This window comes from Peromyscus leucopus, chromosome 7, assembly GCF_004664715.2.
Source record: "Peromyscus leucopus breed LL Stock chromosome 7, UCI_PerLeu_2.1, whole genome shotgun sequence".
Lineage (NCBI taxonomy): Eukaryota > Metazoa > Chordata > Mammalia > Rodentia > Cricetidae > Peromyscus > Peromyscus leucopus.
The window spans coordinates 13,030,339-13,049,871 of NC_051069.1; the positions used below are offsets into that span (position 1 = coordinate 13,030,339).

The following is a 19,533-nucleotide window of genomic DNA, read 5'->3' on the forward strand; positions in this document are numbered from 1 at the left end:
CAGCAATAGTCAGGAGCTACATTAGCCTGTATATATGTTTACAAATCTTTATCAGAATAAACTCATTATTATTTATGAACTATCTGTGGCTGTTTTGTTCAACAGTGGCAGAGATGGCCACTCTGCTCAACACTCTGATTCTTCAGAGAAAAAGCTTGCCAACAACTGATGTACAGAATAAAAGGGTATGAGTTGCTGCCCCATAAAACCTCCATACCTAACACTGGGATCCCCAAGGTTTGCATTCTAGACAGAAAGGTAAACTGAAATTATCACAGTTCTTACAGATGTGATAGCCTAGCTTCAAGTCATCTAAATGGTCTATATATATTTGGTATAACAATTTTAAACTTCTAAGACTGGATTAAAATGATGAACTGCTAGTGCCCAAGGATCTTGCAAAAAATAAAATTACTCTTTGCAGGTAAGCAATGTCATCCCAGGTCTCAAAATACTTCCTACAAATCATTTTTTTCAAATTAAAAATAACCAGGAATCAAAGGAGATAAGACAGCGGTTGGTGGTGGCGCACGCCTTTAATCCCAGCATTGGGAGGCAGAGGTAGGCGGATCTCTCTGAGTTCGAGGCCAGCCTGGTCACAGAGCCAGTTCCAGGACAAAGCTCACAGAGAAACCCTGTCTCGAAAAACAAAACAAACGAACAAAAAACCCAAAAATCAAAAAAAGGAGATAAGACAATGCAAATGAAAACAAACAGATGACAAAAGCTCTGAAGAATTATGGCTACCAGACAAACTTAAAGATCAACTGTTCAAGCAGGTGGGAAAACATAATCCAATTAAGTAGAATGGAAGTGAAGTCTTTCTAAAAAATACCCAAAATCAAGCCAGGAGAAACCAACACAAAAGGAAAATTTCATAGAAGATGGTAAAAGAGAAGAAAAAAAAAAACAGTAAAAAAAGGACCCACAATATGTTTAAATACTAGGTGAATAGAGGTGAAGAGGTAGTAGAAATTAATATGCTAAGTCATAAAACATTAAAAAAAATCAATGCTATTAAGTGACTGATTTAAAGGTCTACATATGTCTACAAAGGAGGACAAAAATGTTAAGGTCTGTATTTAGAAACATTACTAAAAACCCAAGCCAAGAAAAAAATCTTAAAAGCAGTCAGAAACAAACAAAAACAAATTCCCTGCAAACAAATAGCAATACTTAGATTCTAAGTTCCACAGAAATAATGGAAGAAAAAAATAAGCCAAATACAAAAAGCAAGCAAACACACACACACACACACACACACACACACACACACACACACACAATGAAATGATATTTTTTTTTAGGCTATGAAAGGAATAAGTTACCACCAATCTAGAACTGAACAGAAATCTTCAGGAATAAACTAGAGAAAGAGAAGACAAGGAAAATTTGGTCCAGGCAGATCTAAGCTAAAAGAAGTTCTCAATGGTAGGGAGGAAATGCCCAAAAGAAAAGTTCGAGATTCAGGAATGAAAACACACAATGACAATGTACAGACTACTGAAAACAAAATGTTTTGTATTTAAAATCTACAAATAGCAAAAAGAAAAAAAAAAAGGAAAAAATCTGCTAATAGCAATGAGGTCAGACAATAACACATTAAAGTCCTTTCACATTATCTAGGAAAATGATAAAAAGTACCAATTAATGAACACTGAAAGGGTATAGGTTAATGATGTGATCTTTAGACTAAAGGAGTATAAAACCTCCAGCAAAATGAAAAATGGGATAATATCAAGTAAGGGGGTGGCAATAAAAAAGAACAAAAAAGGCCAGAAAGGAAAAGGGAACAACACATCAGACAAAACAAACAAAATCTGCACAATAAAAACTGATCTAAAATATAAACATAGGGGCTGGAGATATGGCTCAGTGGTTACGAACACTGGCTGCTCTCACAGAAGACCTGGGTTCAGTTCTAGCATTCACATGCTGGCTTACAAACACTGTAATTCCAATTCCAGAGCATCCGACATCTTCTTCTGGCCTCCTCAGATATCAAGCATACCTGTGGTACACAGATATACATGCAGGCAAAATACTTATAAAAAATCCCAGCACTCGGGAGGCAGAGGCAGGTGGATCTCTTTGAGTTTGAGGCCAGCCTGGTCTATAGACCGAGATCCAGGAGAGGCACCAAAACTACACAGAGAAAACCTGTCTCGGGGAAAAAAAAAAAATCCAAATATAGTATCAACAGCATTAAATGTATACTGATCAAATAAATGCTCCTGTTAAGATTGGAAAATTGTCAGAAACATGTAATTTAAGGGCTACATATAAAATATTGAAAACAGTTGAAAGCAGCTGATGTGGTGGCTCATCTGTAATGCTAGCACTTGGGAGGCTCTAAGTTTGAAGCTATCCTAGAATACATGAGTTCCAGGCTAGGTTTACAGAGTGATACTATGTCTCAAACAAAAAGTTTAAAATAAAAATAATGAAAAGTTGCAGGTCATGTACTCTTTAATCCCAGCACTTGGAAGGCAGAGACAGGAGAAACTGTGATTTTGAGGGCAGCCTGGTTTGGTCTACACAGCAAGTTTTAGGACAGTCTGTACTACACAGAGAGACCTTGTCTCAAGAAACAAACATAAAAGCTTAGAATAGGGTGAGAAGTGCCATTTATAACAGGAAGATATTTTAGAGTGACAAAAGCTAAATTATGAAGAAGGTATAGCATTTCCAAATTTGTATGTCTATGTATCTATAGCCATTTCTTAATGCCTTCAAACGATTTGAATAAAGTATCAGCAGAAGTAAATACATAAAAAAACTCTAGTTTTTTTTAGCACCAAGGGGTTAAGTATGCATAGTAAACTATTAAAGATCTAGCAGATACATTCTTCCACAGAATTAAAATGGACTATGTGGTGATATTTTGTTTGTGCTCTAACAAATAAAGCTTGCCTGGAGATCAGAGTCAGAGCTAACCACCAGAGGCCAAGCAGTGGTAGCACATACCTTTTGCCCAGCACTTGGGATCTCATGGCTTTATTCCCAGCACTTGGGAGGAGGAAATAGGAAGTGATATGGCTGGGCTGAAAGAAGAAGTGATAAGGTGGGGGTGGAGATAGGAGCTTGGCTCTTTCAGGCTGAGGATGCTGCATAGGTAAGAAGTCCCTCTAGTAGCTGGCTCCTTTACTGATCTTTCAGCATTTACCCCAGTATCTGGCTCTGGGTTTTTATTATTAAGACCAATTAGGATTCGTGCTACAGGACTATGTCCCAATTTATTTGTTTGCTTGTTTATTTATTTATTTTGAGGCAGGGTCTCACTATGTAGTCTTGGTTAGCCTGGAACTCATTATGTAGACCAGGCTAGCCTCAAACTTACAGAGATCCACCTGCCTCTGCCTCCCTCATGCTGGGGGATTAAAGGCATGTGTCATGATGCCTTGCCGAAGTTATTTTTATACAAATTAGAAAAACACAACAAGTACATTTAAGGGAAGGGCATTCTAGGACAATTTTACATATAAGCACAGGAGCAATCAATGCCTGGGCAATCAATGATGGTTTAACATCGATAAAATTGACAATTCTCTAAGCCAGACACATAGCTTGAGCCTATAAAACCAGTGCTCCCGAGGCTGAGGTGGTAGATCACTGAAAATTCTAGGCCTGTCTGTGCTACATTTTTAAACATCTTAAAAAAGTATGAGCCGGGCGGTGGTGGCGCACGCCTTTAATCCCAGCACTCGGGAGGCAGAGCCAGGTGGATCTCTGTGAGTTCGAGGCCTGCCTGGTCTACCAAGTGAGTTCCAGGAAAGGCGCAAAGCTACACAAAGAAACCCTGTCTTGAAAAACCAAAAAAAAAAAAAAAAAAAAAAAAAAAAAAAAAAGTTATGAAAAACTTCAATGTGGATATATTAAAAACCTAAAAGTATGGTCTACAGAGCAAGTTCCAGGCTAGGCTATACAGAAAAACCCTGTCTTAAACAAACAAACAAAAACAAAAGAAAACAAGGCCAAAAGAAAAAAACCCAGAAAAGTCAACATTACACCACAATAACAACTCAGAAAACCAGGAATCAAATGAACATGCTTAGTCTCAAAAAGAATAAAAATTCTATAGCAAACATCATGTTCACCAATGGTGGGACATGCTAAGAATGACCACTACCACTGTTTCATTCAGCATTCTAATTCCTTTAGAATTAGAACATTCATTCTAATTAATTCCTCTAGAAAAACAAAGAGGAGGTGTACGGGCTATAAAAGAACAAACAGAACAATCATTCATAAATGATACAGCTGGGAAATCCAAAGGAATGATCAGATCAATTATTAGGTGACTTCAGTAAAGTCACTAAATGTAAGATAAAAACACTAAAGTAAATTGGGTATTTTATGTAACAAGCAACAAAAAGAAAATAAAAATTCTAAGTACAATTGATATTATGTTTTAAAATGTTACACACTGATAACTAAAGTTAAAGATAAGTAAGATCTCAACATGTAAAATAATAAAACGCTTAAGAGAACTTATATACATGGAAAGATCGTGTTCATGGGTTGGGAAAATCAATACCAACGAAACAGCAAATCTCTGAAAAGCAACCTACATATGTAGTGTCATCTCAACAAAACAAAAACAAAAACAAACAAACAAAAAAACCAGGGGTTTTGTGCAGGTGACTTCATACTTTATGTGACAAAATGAGTCACATATAGCACATGTTGAACCAGTTCACTAGAAAGCTGAAGTAACTGGGCCAGTGAAGTGACTCAATGGGCAAAAGCACTTGCTATACAAGGTTGAAAGCTTGAATTTGATTCCCTAAACCCACATTAAAAAGGGGCTTGCATCTAGAATCCCAGCATTCCTATGGTGAGGTAAGAGGCAGAGACAGAATTTTTGGGAAGCTAGTCTGGAGTAATCAGCATGACAGAAACAGGAAAGACCTTGCCTCAAAACAAGGTACAATGAGATAATGGACTTCCCAAAGTCCTCTGACTTCCATACACATGGGTAACATATTCCTCATATACATGACACAATACAAAAAAGCCAGATTAAGAAAAGTAGTAGTACTGTCAATATGATTGTCAAAATGAGGTAACTAAAAACGGACTAGATATACAGATAAAATAATGAAGCTTTGAGAAGATAATGATTACAACCTTACTAAGAAAAATTCTTAAACATACCCCAAAGTACTAATAAAACTAGATTACACTAAAATTAACCTCAATCCATCAAGACAATTTTTTTATTTTTTATTTTTTGTTATGAAAGTTATGAATGTTATGAAAGCAGGACTGGGCTTCACCTGGTGATCATCCTACCTCTACCTCCTAAGTGCTGGGATTACTTACATGTGCCACCATGCCTGGTTTGAAAAACACTTTGTGTGTTTGTTTTTGAGACAGGGTTTCTCTGTGTAGCCCTCGCTGTCCTGGAACTCACTCTGTAGACCAGACTGGCCTTAAACTCAGAGATCCACCTGCCTCTGCCTCCCAAGTGCTGGGATTAAGGGCAGGGGCCACCACCATCAGCTCAGAAAGTCAAGAGTAAAAGAAAAAAAAAATGAAAATCAAACCATAAAATGGAATGCTTGCAATGGAAATAGCTAATCAAAGGATTATAGACAGAATTCAGAAAGAATTAGAAAAAAGATAAACACCCAAGTATAGAAAAGCATATTTAGCATGTTCACAAAACAAGGCATCTGAAGGCTGAACCCTACTTGTGCACATTAGAGTCACAGGACAGAACTCCAAATTTAAGAAGTGGCATGTATATTGTAAAGGCTAAAAGTAAAGTACGTGACAATAATAGTGTGCTGGGGAGGTGATGAATCAATCATTCAGAAATTCCTGTATACTGCTAATTAGAGTTCAGTCATTTTGGAAAATGTTAAAGATATATCTCATGATCAAACTCTTATATATTACCCTAACAAAAAATGAGTGCATGTTACCCATTCCCCTAAACAAAACTCTACTGCCCATAAACAGTACACTAAATTAACTGTGGTATATACATTCTCAAAAAGGATACAGCAACAAGAGAGAACTGACTCACAACTAAACACGTCATGGATTAAGTCTTATACACATAAAACTGACTGAAATGTCAGATACAAAATAATCCATAGTATACAGCTTCATTCATATGCATCTCAAAAACAAAGCAGCACTGTGCTCAAGGATACAAATTTTGGTGGCAAACAACAAAGAAAACAGAAGTATTTGCTGCAGTCAGTCTTTAAATGCCTGGTCTGTTTTTAGGCACCCTGTTTTGATTTTGATCATCTTATGTTGACAGTACCTGTAGTTGGGAGTTGCACTTGGGAGACTGAGGAAGGAGGACTGCAAGTCAAAGCCAGCCTGATGTATACAGTGGGGGGGGGGGGAACCGAAACAGAGAGCTCTGATTAATAGATCTGGGTTAGAATGCTACAAGCCTAGCCTATAGTTGATTTCCAAAACTAGCAAAAATGCTGGGGTCCAAATGCTTTAATGAGAAGGATTCTAAGTGACAACACCTTTTTGAAAGTTATTTCCAGTTTACCTAATAATACTGTTTTTCCTTAAGATTTATGTACGCAACAATGAAGAAGAATAGAAAATATACTATAATGCTAAAATGACTATGGCCTATGAAGAGAGTTTGCTATGGAGTTCATAATGGAAAAAAATCACAGGCAAGAATAGCAAGACATAACAGATGGACATAAACTCAATATTGTCAATCAGTGTAAGACTACATAGTTAAAGAATGATGATAAAATATGGATTATGAGTAGGAAGACACCTCCCTGAGGAGTTATGTTATTTTCTGATGATTCAAAGTACATACATGGAACTGGAGTTTGTTTGCAGGTTGAATATATCAAGAGGAAGAACTGTACAGCATCCGGATAGAACTACACATAAGTAGCTGGAAGCACAAATCTTAGAATCCTAACAGAAAATTTGCCCCAAATAGGAAAGTAAAGGATCACTGTTGTCATTCATTGAGCCACAAAAAGAGGAACCAAATTCTCAGACTATGTCTGAGTATCTTCTTTCCTAAGAAAGGAAAGGTCCTTTATCCAAGGGTTTTCTAGAAGACTACCAGCCTTGCATAGTAGTCTTACATAAAGTCCACACTGTATGATATCGAGATATGAGCTTTCTATGGTAGTAGGTATTGAGGCTGATTCAAAAGTTATATCCCAACACCTATAACTATGGTTCATCCCATAATGGGAATTAGTAAAGACTTTAAATACAGCCACTGTATGTTTGCATATATCTTCAGACTTTCTGTGTAGTGCAGTAAGCCAACCAAAGTACTGTGGTACAAGAGTCAGTCTCTCTCTCAGTTGAGAACTCAACCTAGGGCCTCAAGCATGACGGAGGCAAGTACTCGACCACCAAGCTCTATCTTCAGTCTTGGTAGAGTGGTTCTGAAGATAGTTCATGGGTTTCCAATAGGGTGTGGAAGTATTCCCAAAGGATGTACAATACGGACACTGTTTTCATAATAGTATCCTTTCCACTTATTGACATTTACACTAATTAGATAAAACCAACAGTGGGTGGAAACACAGTGAACACCTCCACATGATCAAGGCAGTGGTACAAAACTGTACTACTAGTCTTCACATTTTTTTTTTTTTTGTTTGTTTTTTTTGGTTTTTCGAGACAGGGTTTCTCTTTGTAGCTTTGCGCCATTCCTGGAGCTCACTTGGTAGTCCAGGCTGGCCTCGAACTCACAGAGATCTGCCTGCCTCTGCCTCCCAAGTGCTGGGATTAAAGGCGTGCGCCACCACCGCCCGGCTAGTCTTCACATTTTTTGAGACAGGGTTTCTCTGTGTTGTTTTGGTGCCTGTCCTGGATCTCCCTCTGTAGACCAGGCTGGCCTCGAACTCATAGAGATCCGCCTGGCTCTGCCTCCCGAGTGTTGGGATTAAAGGTGTGTGCCACCACCACCTGGCAGTCGTCACATTTTTTTAATACCATGTATTCACAGGTAAAAATTAGTCAGTTTCATGCCATCAGTTAAGTCATATAATAATTATTAACCCTTAAGGGTTAAATTCACTGTTTTTATTTATATATGATAAAAATGACAAGTACACAAAAAGTACCTCCCTCTGCTATATGCTGAGGGTTATCCTAGAAAACAGTATTTGTACAACTACCTGCTTAGCAAGCTGAATGGCTTAGCTGCTTTTATCTTCAAACAGTGGGATAATTGACAAAATATGACTATTCACATAGGAGTATGTTGTACAGACTTTGACCCTATTTGAAAGGAACCTATTATTTTCAAAATACCATTTCTGTCACTGATAACACTTCAAGCATTCTAAGCAAACATTTTAGAAAACTTGTAACTGCCCTGAAAGTTTGACAGCTTCCCACACCATGTTAATGCCATCAGTAAGAATTTAGACAGAAGATACAGTTCCATCTTAATCCAGTGGTTCTCAACTTGTGGGTCACTACCCCTTGGCAAACCTCTACCCGCCAAAATATTTACATTACAATTCATAACAGCAGCAAAATTACAGTTATGAAGTAGCAACAAAAATAATTTTATAGTTGGGGTCACCACAACATGAAGTACAGTATTAAGGGGTCGAAGCATTGGGAAGGCTGAGAACCAGTGTCTTAACAGAACTGGCATTGTACACAGACGACAGGTTCAATCTGACTGTCAGGAGAGTAAATCTGGAGCTACCACTAATCTTTACTTAGACTGCTGACAGAACAGCAATGTAAACAGTCAAACAGAACTGCCACAGAACACTGGAACAGCATGCAGAATTCTGTTTACCCTAGAATTCTTCCTCCAGATAAAAGTTGAGTCTGCCCTGCAAGGAAGTTTACTACCCTACAACTCCCAAGATAAAGGTGTAGTCTGTAAAGAAGTGAAAATAATACAGGATATACCAAGTCTATGACTGAAATTTTAATATAAAGTACACTTTATCTTAAATGAGACAAACATTTGAAAGAAATGTAATAGTGATATGCTGTTAGGTTGATATTCCAAGGAAAAGGGAAGCTTGATATGGTAGACTTGACCATTTCTACACAGTTACTAGTTACTAGTGAGTGATACCTGTATTTATAGATCAACAAGTTAATGCTTCCCAGTAAAATGGTATACAGAGACAGGTATTTTGACATTAGTTTCCACATAGCTTGGTATTTTAGCTTTCTGCCTTTCCATTTCTCCTTTGCATAAACACTGTTTATAAGAGAGGCAGCAACAACAAAATCTTGTCTGACAAACACTTAAGTAGCTGAGAGCCATATTTCTACATCTTGGAAGATACCACCAGAGTCACAGTTACAAACAGATATATAAGCATTACTCATGATAGATACCGAAAACCATAACAGGTATTTCAAATAATAAAGTGGATTTGCTAGGAACATAGTTCATACAGCAGAATCAATCTGAGAACCTCAGTATCTTCAACCCCACCTTTTAAAGACTTAGCCAAAACTGGAACTCTAAAGGAGGATTATCTGACAAGGAAACACAGAATATTTCAAATGAACACTGTTCACCTGCGTATCGGAGAGAGAGTGAAGGACTTAAAGAAAGTGATTAAGAAAAAGGCAAGTGAAGGCTGATCAAAAAGTGAGCCCTGAACTGGGTTTGAACATGTAAGGCAGACAGGCACGAATGACTGACAGAGCAGAACAATTCCTGGATGAATGAGACACAGTGATGTGAAGTGACTATGACACATTGCAATATTAATACATACCGAGACTGAACTGCGGGTAATGCTCATAAATCTAACTGCAATTAGTACAGGTTTCTGGATTAGGAAGGACATGAAAAGGAAAGCAAAGGTTAGAATGTACATGTCATTGCCCCATTAAAAGAGAAGGCTAAACCTTTCAGTGGAATGAATACATCCATTCTCTGCAGTACTGGGGAGGAGGGAGATGCCCAGTTTTCCACTTGCTTTGGAATATAGTTTTGCAGTAAAGAAGCTTTTTCTTTCCTTCCTTGGTGGGTTCTAATAAATTAGACCTCTGACTACTGAGCTAAAATTCTTAATACAGAAAAGATTTTGTTTGTTTGCAGTGCCAGGGATCAACTTTGTCTTAAAGGCAAGCATTCTACCAACTCATGTAAAGCCTCAGGCCCAAATTTCACTTTTAGATAGGATTTTCATTTTTTAATGCCTTGGGGAGAGATTTGGGTCCTATCCTATGATGAGTGTGCTAGCTAGTTTTATGTCACCTTGACAGAAGCTAGAGTCACTTTCAAAGAACCTCTACTGAGAAAAATGCCTTCATCAGACTGGTCTGTGAGCAAGCCTCTGGTACATTTTCTGGATTGAAGATTATGTGGAAGGGTCCAGCTCATTGCAGCCAGTATCACTCCTACACAGGCAGTTCTGGGTGGTATACATAAGAAAACAAGCTGAGCAAGCCACAAGGGGCTGGCTGTAAGCAGCCCTCCTCCCACAGTCTCTGCCTTCAGGCTTCTCCCCAAACTTCCTGGAATGATGGACTACAAACTCTAAACTGAAATAACACTCCCCCTCTAAGTTGCTTATGGTCATGGTGTTTTATCACAGTAATGGGAATCCTAAGACAATGAGCTTCATTTAATGCCTGGGAAAAGTAGAGTTCTTCCAGTAACCCTACCCTCTGTAGATCATTTGTTCTATGCAAGGACGCTGAAATAGGAAAGAAGAAGCAGAGTTGTTTCAACGCCAATCTAAATACAAACTATAATGACATGGAAGAAACACTGTGGGAGTCCTAGAAAAATATGAAAACCGGGGAGCTGCTGCTTTGAGAGATTTGCTGGTGATGTGAAGTGAGTGCCTGCTGCTACAATGTTACTTTACAACTGAAAGAAGGGCAACAAGTAGGCAAAAGTTAAACCGTAAGGCATCAGTTGTTTTACCAGAACCTAAGATCCTACTGATTCTTAGTTAATGGTAGCTGGAGTTATCTATATAATTATTGGTGACTGGTTACAACAGAAGACACTAAATACAAAAGTCAGTAAAGGAAGAAAATAAATTATGACTAATTAGCTCATCTCAAAACCCAACAATGAATCCCTAAATCTTTATCTGATCATAGAAGACTCATAAATGGAATTCTGCTTCTGTATGAATCAAGCACTTTAGTTCATATTCAATTCCAAATGATTAAGTTCTCTACTGTCAGGAATCTTGGAAGGACCACCAAAAACGATATGGTTGAGAGTAGGAAGACAGTGGAAAGATGTAGAGAAAAAGTTAGGGTAAAGTTAAGTTTTCATGACATGGACATTTGTAAGGTAAGCAGTGAAGGTTATAAGCCACCAACTTTTTAATTCAAAATATTAAAAAAATTCTGCACATTTAATTATATATTCTGCACATATAGCTAAAATAACTTAAAGATCATCAGATATTCATAGCACCCGTGTTTCTTCTGCAAAGTTCCTTCTGTGAATAATTCATGTCACAAATACTCAAAAATCACAGAAAGCTCCTCCCCCCTTCACCATGGTTCCATGTTTTGCATCTTACCATTGATCTACGAATCAGTGATAGTCTGGTCTTTGCTTTATTTTCAGCAAATTCCAGGCTACTTATATCTTTGAGACGAGCCTTATATTTATTCATTTGTTCTACAACAATCAGCTCCACACAGCTAAAACAGGAAGAAAGAAAAAACTGTTACAAGCAGAAGTAAATCAAATGAAGTGTGGTATCCCTAGACTTCTTTTAACTGAATGTCTTAGACAGCTGAAGGACGAAGGAAGCATCCTTTATTTTATGAGCTCAGAGAAAAGAAGATTCAGAATAGTGGTTGACAATTTTGTCTGCATTTTAGAAACCATCTGAAAAGAGTTACAAATCCTAACACCCAGGCTATATCAATTAATAAATCAGACAACTCTAAGGATGGGACTCAAACCCTCAAATTTTCCAAAAATTACACTGCAGTCAGATTTAGGGGGGAAAAAAAGAGGCTTAAGAAAAAAGGGCAGGGTGAAATGTGGGAATACCGAAGTATTATAACCAAAGAGATCATGATTAGAGGACATGCTTTACATGGAGATATAAATAAATAACTTGACAAAAGAGAAATCCAGTTAAAAACTGTAAGTAATTCTAAACTGAAGCAAACCATAGACTACCAAGAATCTGCCTAAAGGCACCAGAACTTATGAACTCATTGACTGTGTGTGATATCTGGATAAAAACAACTACACCAACTAACATCCTGGAGAGGGGATGAGGGTGGCCTTACGTTGTAGTCTTACTGATATCTTGCACACTTTGTAGTGGGTCAGTAGTGTCAGGGCAACGGAGAATGCAAGGTGCAAACACAATGGCCAGAGCATTAGCAGACATTCGATTAGTGTCTTCCTGTAGAGCAATCCTAAGGAATAAAGCAAAACCAACCCAAGTGAAAAGGGGCTAAAAATAAAATAATAGTGGGAAGGTAAGGAAAAGAAAACAGTATGCCATCAACCCCATAGTACTGTGTGGATAACTACCTAAGTTTACCTGGAAAATGGACTTTTACTACTCCCTGAAACAGTCATAAGTCAACATACAGCATATCACAGGAAGTTTGTGACCTGCTGCTTAAAGCCAACATCATGAACATGTCTGCAGAACGCTGAGTTGAAGTTGTAGTGTTATTATTTTTTTTAAAATATGATATTTTAAAAAAATGATGTATTTTATAATACAATTTATTTGTATTTTATGTGCATTGGTGTTTTGCCTCAAGTATGCTTGTGTGACAGTGTCAGATCCCCTGGAACTGGAGGAACAGACAATTGTGAGCTGCTATGTGGGTGCTGGGAATTGAACCCAGGTTCTCTGGAGGAGCAGCCAGTGCTCTTAACCACTGAGCCCTCTCTCCAACACCTACAGTAGAAGTTCTAAGGCATTTCCAAACATCTTACACATCTGACCAGAGAAAGGGTTGTACTCCCAACCCCTTCTAATATTTACACGTATGGAAAGATACCTACTCCTGAATGTTCTAGTCTTTCAATTCCTGTGTACAATCTGAATCCAGCTTCCACAAAGCAGATGTCCACAGACACAAACTCTTTTCTAGTTCAGGTGTCAAAATGGCTATGTTACTTGGTGCCACCATGAGGTGGGAACTGCTATATGACCAATAGTCATTCTGCTTAGCGAATTTCTGCTTGAAGGAACCCGAATCCCTATTTAAGTTACAAAGTTTAGAAAGGCAGAAAGGTGTTTCATCGGGAGTGGGGGGTGTTGTTTTATAAACATTGGTAAGGAGCACACTGAAGGTCCTGTGCATGCTAGGTAAGCACTCTACCTCTGAACTACATTCCCAGGCAAGGCACTGACTGTATCTATTCAAGTTCTTCAATTGAATGGAATCTTGACCCCTTCCCCCAGAAAAGGCCAGGCACAGTGGTACATAATCCCGGCACTTGTGAGGCAGAGGCAGAAAGGTCTCTGAGTTTAAGGCGAGCCTGATCTACATAGTGAGTTCCAAGATACATAGTGAGACCATGTCTTGGGAGGAGGGGGGAAAAGGAAAGCAATCCTGAAGAAACTGTTAAGTTACCTTACTAGATGAAAGATAAGGCGTTCCAGTGTATTGAGATGAGTTCGGGAGAGCTGATCAATTACGGAGTATACACCACGGATTGTCTCCTTTCTCTCCTGAAGGCCTAAAAAAATGGTAAGAATAGCAAGTTATATGGAATATTCCTGGTACATGCTTTATCTTCCTCCTGGATGGAAATTTTACAGCAGAGAATGATGGTTCCAGCTTAGGGAGGCAGAACTATAGCTCCCAGCTACTTGGCTTCCTGTATTTGAATTCCCAAAGTTTAGTTTGTCCTCCAGCAGCCCTTGATGATAGTAAGAGCACAGGTATTCTAGCATTTCAGCCACTATGTGACAGACGTTTTTCTCATTGAAATTAACCAACTGTTCTATGTAATTATAAACCCTCAGGTCCTACATACCTCTAGGCAGACCTTTACCAATATACGACACATTTAAAGCACAGAGCCCATTTGGTATAAAACAGACAGCTAGCTGCACTGCAGACACAGTTCTTGCTTAGATTCACAAGTGAATGTTAACCCACCCTAAAATCTCCTACTTAGATATTTTACTGTTTTTATAATCTACATCTTTCAGTTATTTTTTGAGAAGCAACAAAGTGGCTTACTGAGAAACTTGGAAGAATCTATAAAAAGTCAACATTTGAATAAGTAACAGTATGCTGGCAGTTTTGTATTGACTGCCACAAGCTTGATTTAGGACCCATAAAGACTACACTACTATAGGAGGACTTAGTAATGAATACAACAGATGGTGTTGGTTTATCAATGGTAGGCCTTTCCTTTAAACCCAAGAAGCTTGTGCTTACCCATAGCTCGAAGAAATTCCTCATAGAGTTCAAAGGTCATGAGTGGATTGGGCAAATCACGAAGCCATTGTTTGAATACACTTGCAATAACATGTATGTTATAGTCATCTAGGTTTACACTTTCAGCATCTATTTAGAGACAATGGTTAGATAACAAAGCTAAAACATGCAAAAAGATTAAAGTAATTCACAAAATAAACCTACTAAAAGAAGCCTTCATGTTTCTTAAACTATTATATATCTTCCACAATCTAATTCTGTTTGGAATTGTCACTTCTAACCATAAAGGAATAGTGTTGCCTGTATTTTCTAAATCTGTTGTGAACACAAATGTAAAAGATCACGTTTTGATGGGAAAGAATCAAACTGCTACAGAAGTTTCTAGGTGCTTACTTTCCATTTTCGTAATTGTCTTGTAGAGTAGCCCATATACCTCACTCCTGAGCACCAATGCTTTAGAAGCCCAAGGGGAAAGCCCTAAAAGATATTTTCTAAAAGCAAGGCAGACTTTAAGTCATTCTTAGAAATGAGAAGGCAGGGAAATGTAATGGAAACATCTTCATCCTGTTTTGCTTATAAATTTCATAAGGTTATTGATTAGACTATTAGGATATAGATTTACATTTGTTCTGTTGCACAGTTCAAGAGCCAAACCTGACAAATGCCCATAAACTGGAGTAGACAGTCTGACAGTCAGAATTTACTGCCTGAGTTTTATCAGCCATTTCCTGTTATTTTCATACTAATTCATTTCTCACTGATTTCTCTCTTAGTTCCTGAGAAAAACCACTGTGGTTCTTAGTCATACAAAAACAACCTTTGTATCTAAATCTGGTTCAAAAAGAACTATTTTCTGCTAACAATGATAAAAAGTGTTAAATTTAGAATGAAACCAAAGCCCTTGCATCTCACTATCATTTTAAATAACTAAGTCCTCAATGTGGACAGGAGTAGGGAAATCTACTGCAAAGAACACCACCTGTAGTCAGAAGAGTGAAGAAAAACAGGCAGTACTTTAAATTATGGATTCAGAAGACACAGGATTAAATTCCAACATGGTCACTTGCTGGAGATAAGTCCTTAAGATAAGCTGCTCTATCAGCCTAGTTCCTTATCTGTACATGCAGATAAAAGATGTCCCTAAGTTTACAAGACTGTTTCTAAAAATCTTTATTGCCTTGCTTCAACATTCCATTAGTTTCTCTGAACCTAAATGTTCCTCTTCATAAATTAAGAACATCAAAATCTAATTAGTGTGTCAAATACATTGAGATCTTTTTCAAGTACCTAATAATACCTTGTACAAGTAATACTGTCAACATATGCTTGATGAATTAACTAAATACAGCCAAAGACTCAAAAATAGCAAACAAGTCCCACAGAAAGGGTTCTGGCCCTACATTTAGAGAAGCAGTATGTAATAAAACTGAAATAACTTTTAAAATAAAAGTATTATATTTGACTGAAGGCACACCATCTTACCTGTATCTAGACCTTGTCGAAGCTCCTTGATTTTATTAGTTGAACCAGACTTCCGATAAATACCTTCAGTATAGAGCCCATGCATTTCAATGTAGTTTATGAGCTTTTCAACCACTAAAGGAACAGCTCGGTCTTCACTAGTCAAACGGGACAGTTCAACCCCAAATTGCCGAGATGACAGCTCTGGATCATACTAAATGGAAGATAAATTTTGTTTCTAAAGGCATTCGAACACTACAGAACATGTTTAGCCAATCTTTTTATTTCCTTGTTTTATGCAGATAACCCTCAGAGTTGGGAGGAAAGGGAATTCTGGTTTAAAAAGTATAAACTCATGACATACTACTCTCGATCATCTCCGCTGTGAATACACACACACACAAAAACCAACCAACCAACCAACAAACAAACAAACAAACAAAAAAAAAAGACTAGAGGCAGTGCTACTTTCCTCTCATCAATAATTAATTCCAGGGAAAGATGAGGTTAGTTGGAGAGAAGGGGGTTCAATTTTGTATGCAAAAACAAAACAAAAAAACAACTTAAAACATTTGCCACATACTTTGGGAAATCCACTGAATTGTTTTTAATGAATTAACTTAATTAGTAATTTCTAAAACACAAGAATACTCTGCCATTTCAAAGATAAAATTTTATCAAAGTCTTATTTGCAACTATTTCCTAAGCAAAGGCACACACAGACTGGCCTATGATTAGTGTCAGTATTCCTTCACTGACTTTAGTGGCATATCTAATACCACACACTAATAACTAGTTGAAGTGTCTGCTACAGAACACCTTATCATAGAGAAAATTTAAGTAACACACAAAAATGCCAACTCCTAGATCTCTAAGACAGAAACAGTTTCTACAAATCTTTCTTTCCTTCTCCTTTATCTGCCCCTAACCTATTATCACCTTCAACCTTCATCCAATCAGGAGGCAAACTTTTAGTCACTCAGCCTAACTCTCTACACTTTTTTCCCCTCAGCTGGGTCTCATTACCCTCTTTCAATTTGTACACCTGCTCAACTGAACTACTCTAACAGTATCAGTTTTCTCCTCCTTTAACATATCCTGTCCATGCAACTGGCCTTACTATCCTCAGACAGCTTTAATGTACCTTACAATTTTTCTATGTCACAGTTTTATTATGAGTTAAAAATATTTCAAATGAGCCGGGCAGTGGTGGTGCATGCTTTAATCCCAGCACTCGGGAGGCAGAGCCAGGCAGATCTCTGTGAGTTCGAGGCCAGCCTTGTCTACAGAGTGAGATCTAGGACCAATGAACAGAGTACTTGTAAAGTACAAGCATACATACTGAAGTTCAGATCCCAGAACTCATAACTCGTAGGCCAGTCTGTGTGTGCCTTTGCTTAGGAAATAGTTGCAAATAAGACTTTGATAAAATTGAACTTTAAAGATAATTCTTCAGAGACTTATAAACGTTTAACTCAGTAGGAACAGTCTTGTTTCAAACTGTAACCTGTGAATCAACTTAGCAGCTCACATAAAGTCAACATAAAAGGTTTTAAGAAAATTATTTCGGTTATATTCATATATATATGTATATGTATATGCATATGTATATATATGTATATTAGATTACGACAAAAATCATACTTTGTAATGTGATATGGGGTCATGAAGTTTGAAAACCACTGTATTATAAAGCCATCAAAGAAGCCCCAACTTCTTTCCATGTGGTCAAAAGACCTGCAGATCCACAGTGTAGTCCTGAGGGCAAGAGTAGCTTACCTTCTTGGAGCACTTGGCTGTGGTTTTCAGACAGCACTTCTTATGGCAAGCATACTTACACACTGGAAAACAGGTTAAGGATGCAGCAATTTTAGTCCGCAAATCAATGGCAAGAACTTACCAAGTTCATACCTTATTTGGATACAGTTTGTTCCTTTGGAGCGGAATCTGCTCTAAGCTCATGATTACATTTTATTTGAGCTATCCTCTGGTAAGGGAAATGAAGTTGAAAACACCACCTAACATTTTCAGTCAGTGTCAATGAACAAGCTTTCTATTCTCTCTAGGGTGCCTGTCCTACTGCACTCATGCCCCCCACCCACACACCCAATTCCAACAGGTTATTTATTGATCTTTATGGTCTGATTCACAAGTTAGTGTATATATTCTCCCAGGTGTTCTAAAACCTGTTGAAACCCCAGAAATACCAATTAAGAATTATGACTACACACAAAGGCATTATTGTCAAAAATGCTTACTGAAATGAAATTGGCAGTATATTTAAAAAGATAGAAAAGGGCTTATTTATTATCTCTAAAGGACCAGAATAGAACTCTAAGAAGAAATTATATAAGCAGAGTATTAGTTATGGTAGGGAACATAAAATTTAAAAAAAGTTTAGAGTTTAAAAAAAAATTTCTAGGCTTGAGAGGCAAAAGTAAGAAGATCTCTGTGAGTCTGAGGCCAGCCAGGGCAACATAGAGAAACACTGTCTCAAAGACAAAAAACAACAAAAAAACGTGGCCAGACAGCTGGTGAGTGGGAGACACTTGATCCAGGATGTTGAGAACAAGGTAACTTGTATCATTCTACTTCTATCAACTCTTGCAAACTAACAAAATATTCTTTCTTAAAGTTCTCATGTTTATGTTTTCAATACTAAAATCAAGTAGACGCTGGGCAGTGGTGGTGCACACCTTTAATTTCAGCACTCGGGAGGCAGAGGCAGGTGGATCTCTGTGAGTTCAAGGCCAGCCTGGTCTATAGAGCGAGTTCCAGGACAGGCACCAAAACTACACAGAGAAACCCTGTCTCAAAACCATTCCCCCCAAACCCCCCCCCCAAGAAAAAAACAAGTAGAAGGTGTTATACTGGTGAGATAATCAAGACAGTCATAAAAACCATTAATTCTATAAAGAAATCAATCCAAATCCACTTTGGCCATAAAAAAGCAAAGTCTCTAAACCAGCAGTTCTTAACCTGTGGGTTGCGACCCCTTTTTTGGTTTGCATTTCAGATATCCTGCATAGCAAATATTTACATTATATCTCCTAACAGCAGCAACATTATAGTTAGGAAGTAGCAATGAAAATGGTTGAGGGGGGGGTCACCACAACATGAGGAACTGTATTAAAGGGTCACAGTATTAGGAAGGTTGAGAGCCACTGTTTAGTCTAAAGTCACAGCGTTTGAATCAAGAACATTTCAGATTACTGCCCATTATCAATCTCATTATAATTTTTAAGATCACTGATAATAAAATGAAAGGTCTTGCTTCATTCAAGTTTGAATCTGAAATCCCCACAGAAACATTATTTAAATGTTTATTCCCCATCTAGCAGCACCATTTTGGGGAGTTTGTGGAGTCATTACATGGTGAAAAGTCACGGGTTGAAGCAGATCACTAGAGGTGGGCATTTGCAGATTACATCCCGCCCTCATGTGGGTCACAATCTTTGCTTTTTGGTTTGCCTCTACCACAAGCCCATTGGGCATGAAGCCAAAACACATGAGCCAAAACAAACGTCTCTTCCCTTGAGTTGTTTCTCTTAGGCATCGTGGCCACATTGACACAAAACTAATACAGAAAACTGATACTGGAGAAGTGGGGTTGTTGTCTTGGCTAAATTTGACAAAGTCATTTTAAGTCTTTGAAACTGATTTAGGAAAGGAATGTGGAAAAATATGGAGCTTTAAGATAGAAAAGCCCTAGTCCTA

The 19,533-nt window shown here is 37.8% G+C and overlaps 1 protein-coding gene across 9 annotated transcripts in view; it reads right to left on the reverse strand.

Annotated features, from left to right (window-relative positions):
* The window catches only part of Myo9a (myosin IXA), a 240,569-nt gene that overhangs the window by 8,574 nt on the left and 212,462 nt on the right, over nucleotides 1-19,533 (reverse strand). For 7 of the 9 annotated variants that reach the window (XM_037207448.1, XM_037207447.1, XM_037207451.1 and 4 more), the window contains 7 exons: nucleotides 17,596-17,657; nucleotides 15,838-16,030; nucleotides 14,356-14,484; nucleotides 13,540-13,645; nucleotides 12,229-12,360; nucleotides 11,502-11,625; nucleotides 9,726-9,779 (listed from right to left, as the gene is read on the reverse strand). In XM_037207448.1, the coding sequence (XP_037063343.1) occupies nucleotides 9,726-9,779; nucleotides 11,502-11,625; nucleotides 12,229-12,360; nucleotides 13,540-13,645; nucleotides 14,356-14,484; nucleotides 15,838-16,030; nucleotides 17,596-17,657 (800 nt within the window). The remainder of the gene's footprint in view (nucleotides 1-9,725; nucleotides 9,780-11,501; nucleotides 11,626-12,228; nucleotides 12,361-13,539; nucleotides 13,646-14,355; nucleotides 14,485-15,837; nucleotides 16,031-17,595; nucleotides 17,658-19,533) is intronic. The other 2 variants (XM_037207450.1, XM_037207453.1) reach the window with 1 other exon arrangement.